The following is a 4784-nucleotide window of genomic DNA, read 5'->3' as shown; positions in this document are numbered from 1 at the left end:
GACTTAAATTTTGTACCAAGGCACTTGTGAGTGACTTGGTCCGTCCTTCCACGCGTAGGTAGTAGGACTTAAATTTTGTACCAAGGCACTTGTGAGTGACTTGGTCCGTCCTTCCACCTGTAGGTAGTAGGACTTAAATGTTGTACCAAGACACTCGTGAGTGACTTGGTCCGTCCTTTCACCTGTAGGTAGTAGGACTTAAATGTTGTACCAAGACACTCGTGAGTGACTTGGTCCGTTCTTCCATCCGTAGGTAGGAAGACTTGAATTTTGTACCAAGGCACTTGTGAGTGACTTGGTCCGTCCTTCCACGCGTAGGTAGTAGGACTTAAATTTTGTACCAAGGCACTTGTGAATGACTTGGTCTGTCCTTCCACCTGTAGGTAGTAGGACTTAAATGTTGTACCAAGACACTCGTGAGTGACTTGGTCCGTCCTTCTACCCATAGGTAGGAAGACTTGAATTTTGTACCAAGGCACTTGTGAGTGACTTGGTCCGTCCTTCCACCTGTAGGTAGTAAGACTTAAAATTTTGTATGAGAATCAGGTGCCGTTGGCATCCTTGATTGTCGGTGATAAGTCCTAAGAAATCAGTAGGCAGAAAAGTCTTCGGATGCTGTTGATCTTGAAAAATGAGTCCTGGAAAACCAAAGAAAATCAAAGAAGACCGATGGAAGCCGATCTTAAATCCTCTGATGGTAAAGTTAGTGGATTGAAGTAGAAAAGAGAGCACTTCAAAGACTTCACTAATTTTTCTCTAGAATCCCAAAAAAGTGTCCATACCTTTGCATAGAAGGGTCTTTATATAGTGTTAGCTTGACAGTTATTTCTCCTATCGCCGTAGAGTTTGGAGGATTCAAAGGGTAACTTCCATAACTGTCATAGGAGTCACCTCATCGGGAATTGTGTTCTGATTCAAACAATATGACTCTTCAACATGACTTTTGGCTTTTGGAAGAGTGTTGGAAGAGTGTAACTCTTGGTGAACCTCACTCGCCCATCATTAAGGACGGACGAGGTTCACTACTTGTATGTCCTTCATTGGACGAGTGAATGAAGGACGAATGTAAGAGGACAGTAAAGGAAGGACGAGTGTACCAACCCTTCGTTCTCCACTTTGTACATCGCTATGGACGGCCATATGGACGAGTAATTAACTTGGCATTTTTCTTGCACCATCAGTTGCCCCCTTGTCCATGTGTCATCCAAGAAAATATAGTAATTTACTCCTCTGGATGGACGAGCTTTTTCAACGATCAGAGATGCCACGTGTCACAATCTAATTGATGGTTCATTTCGTCGATTCATTTTTTCGAGACAAAGACCACGTGTCAGCATCTGATTGGTTGTGTCGTTTCATATGCTCAGGTCAACCATCTATAAATAGTGGAATGCCCCCATTACCCTCTCACTTCTGAGATTTTTCTTCCTTGACATTCATCGTCTAGAGCCTCGTCTAAGAGTTTCCTCGCGTCCATAGTTTCAGTTCGTCTTAGAGCCAGGTATTCCCTCTCTCCTCGTCTTTTAGGTTTTCAAAATTTTCTTTTTAGAAAATGTCAGGAATCACCATTTCCTCATCTAGCGATAGTACAGAAAAGGCTATAGACGAGTATTATGATAAGAGTAGTGATAACTCTAGTGATACCAGTAGTACTAGTAGGGGAAACACCACTGATGAGGAGTATGTCTCAGGGGTCCCTGGGCTTCCTTTAGAAGAAGTACAGAAACAACTTAGGAAAACTATAGGGTCCCAAGTAGGTACCTCATCTTCCATCCCTCCGTCCAGTCCTTTGGACAAGACGGAGGTAACTGTATATAGCTGTGCTGTAGATATTCCTTCAAAGACGGTCGAGGAAAGATTAAATAACCTTAGGGAGTGGTCCCAAATCCCAAACGAGTTTAATCCTAGATTACCCGTCCGTGGAGAGTGGTGTTGCAACCCTCATTTTGGGATAGGTGTATACGAGGCCTACCTTCTTGGAGGTCATAGGTTTCCTTTAAATTCTTTTACCAGAAAGCTGTTAGTTAGGTTAGGTTTAGGGGTATGTCAATTCAACCCAAATGCATGGAGATTAATTATCTCTATGCAAATTTTGTGGAGGGAAGTGTTTGGAGGGGACTATCCTATTACTGTGGACGAGTTCCTCTACTGCTATAAACCCTCAGAGGTTCATCAATCTCCTGGCTTTTATCAATTCACAGCCAGGAGTAAAGATTGTAGACTGGTGAAGTCCTTGGCCTCGTCTGACAGAAAATGGAAGACGGAGTTTTTCTTCGTCTCTGGATTCTGGGCTAGAAATCCTGTAGACGTTGGCCGGGATTCCTTTGGTCGTTTTACTGAGGACCTAGGGAACCTTCGTCCTGAGGGTAAGTCCCTTAGCTTTCCCCTTTTTCTCTCTCTTACCTTTTATTTATTATTATCTCATTTAACCGTAATTTATTCCATTACAGCCGTTGGACGAACCATTTTGAGCAAGTTGCACCGTGACCGCGTCCACAGGGCTCGTCTACACACAGACAGGGATTTCCATTCCTTGGTCAATCTCAGACGACTAGCTAAGTGGGGGTTAGGTCCTAATCCGTCTGACATTGCACTTGCACACGAGATTACAGTAAGAAAAAGTAAGTATTAGATTTCTGAAACCTAACAGAGAGCATCGGTGTGGTGCCGACCAAATACCCTTCGAAGGTTAAGTCAAAAATATTCTCACAACTCTAGAGTGCTAGAGAAGGTAAATTATGCGTACCTTGGTCTATAAGGGTATTGGGGCATTTATAATAGTAGAGGGTTGAGCTCTCTTCCTTGGCGAGGAAGTCTTTTCCTTATAAGACTCTTCTCGCAGAATCCTAAACGTGATGGACAAGATATTTCCTTGTGGGAAGATTCATATTAATGTATGTATCTTCTAGAATTCTACTCATGTTGGGACTCTACAAACCAGGGCTAATCGTGTGTCTCAAGTATTTTCCATTTAAGGTTTCTTGGAGACCACATAATAATGGGCTGGATGCTACGTGGCCGTTCGGTCCGTACATACCACGTCTGTCCGTGCCACCTCTCTCCAGATAGCTTTGTCATGCATAATTTTTCCTCATCAATAAGCATCTTACATGTAACGTTAAATATACAATCCAAAATAAGGCTAGCTCGCAAATGTCCAGTTCAGGATAAACAATAACGACAACCTTAACATAAGGAACCAATAAAATTCATGAACACCATTGCTCACCCTTGACTTGATGATCACTTCACAAATATAAGGTTTTGTGGGGTGAGGGAGGCAAAGACCAGGGCAAATCTCAATTGATTTTCAATATCTCATACCCGCCATGGCCCTAATTTTGTGTCTACCAAAAAAAAAAAAACCCTTTGATTAGGATGAAAGGAACCCGAAGAACGCCATGTCGGCACGGGACCAAAAGAAAATCCCCTTCAAAAAAATAATTACATTCCCCTTTCAAGAACACAATTAGTGACTTAAATTACACATGATGTAACAAGCTTTATGCTTAGAACAAGTGTTCATTCTTCACGTCATCTATACAGCCACTTTGATTCATCAACTAATACGAGTCCCCAAAAGATGTCACCAATATGATATAATCATTTAATTTGCTTGTGATACTCAAAGAAGTTCATGATCATTTTGAATCATATGAAAGGGCATTTAGTCCTATCATATTTTCACCACATTCCAATTGTTTATATATTAAATAACTTTAAATTCTCGATTTTTTAATATTCAAGTTCTATATGACTCATTATAGATATATATACAATATTTCAAAGCTTCCGTGCTACTTCTGATGAAGCGTCTGCTGTCAACATTTTACATAATGAAGCTTTTTTCCTTTTGGGATAAAGATTAAAAAAAAAAAAAAAAAACCCATAAATGAAGACCATCTACAAGTTATGTAACCTTGACAAATGACTGTAAGTGTTGAGTAATTATATCCACCATTCTTTTTTGCTAAGTAATTATATCTACTAATAACTCTTATTAATTACGATTATATATGGATATAGGATTTAAGAACACTTGTAGCAGTGGAGCTAAAATAGCTATATCTCTACCAAAACACAAAAATCAACCATACAGCAATGGAGTTAAAGGTATTTTTTTTAACTTCATTGCTACAGTGCACATCTATCTTTAGATGTGCACTGTAGCTCAAAGGTAAAAAAATAAAAAAATTATTTGTGTTCACACTATGGTTGTGTGTGTGTGATGTTTATAATAAATATATTATTTTATTGTAGTAGATATCTTATTTTACTGTGATGTTTATATTATTTTATTGTGTTGAAAGTTAAAATAGATCCACTGCTGCAATATGTGTGTAGGTAAAATAGATAAAGTAACTTTTTGTGGTGCCGAATAACTAAATTTTTAGCATCCACTGCTGTGAATGCTTTATCCACTTAAATTAACCGATCATTCTAGTCACATGTAAATATTCCAAATTAAAATAGACATAAAATCCCTCTAAATCTCGTTGTAAGATTCTTACAGCCATACAATATTATTACTAATTGTTTGAATGTCTATATTATGGTGAATATACTGTACTGTATATAATTACCAATTGTTTGTTTATATGTTGTTTAATATAAACAAAGCTGTTTTTCATGCCACTTCAAAGTTAAAATCGATAACACCTTGTCAAGAAAACAATATTCTTCATTCAATCACCACACATTTTTACACATTTTGTCACAAACTATTTTATATGGCCGACTATAATTGAATGTATGTCAATATCACATGAACCTATTATTTTTTT

General features: G+C 38.6%; 1 protein-coding gene across 1 annotated transcript in view; it reads right to left on the bottom strand.

Moving 5' to 3' along the window:
• Positions 1–4000: 4000 nt before the first annotated feature.
• The window catches only part of LOC111985693 (uncharacterized), a 9233-nt gene continuing 8449 nt past the window's right edge, over positions 4001–4784 (bottom strand). Inside the window, exon 2 of the mRNA XM_065766726.1 lies at positions 4001–4070. Coding sequence (XP_065622798.1) covers positions 4001–4070 — 70 coding nt within the window. The remainder of the gene's footprint in view (positions 4071–4784) is intronic.

The sequence above is a fragment of the Quercus suber genome, unplaced genomic scaffold, assembly GCF_002906115.3.
Source record: "Quercus suber isolate HL8 unplaced genomic scaffold, Cork oak 2.0 scaffold_24, whole genome shotgun sequence".
NCBI lineage: Eukaryota > Viridiplantae > Streptophyta > Magnoliopsida > Fagales > Fagaceae > Quercus > Quercus suber.
The sequence above is the reverse complement of the archived record's forward strand: the minus strand, read 5'-3'. Positions and strand labels throughout refer to the sequence as shown.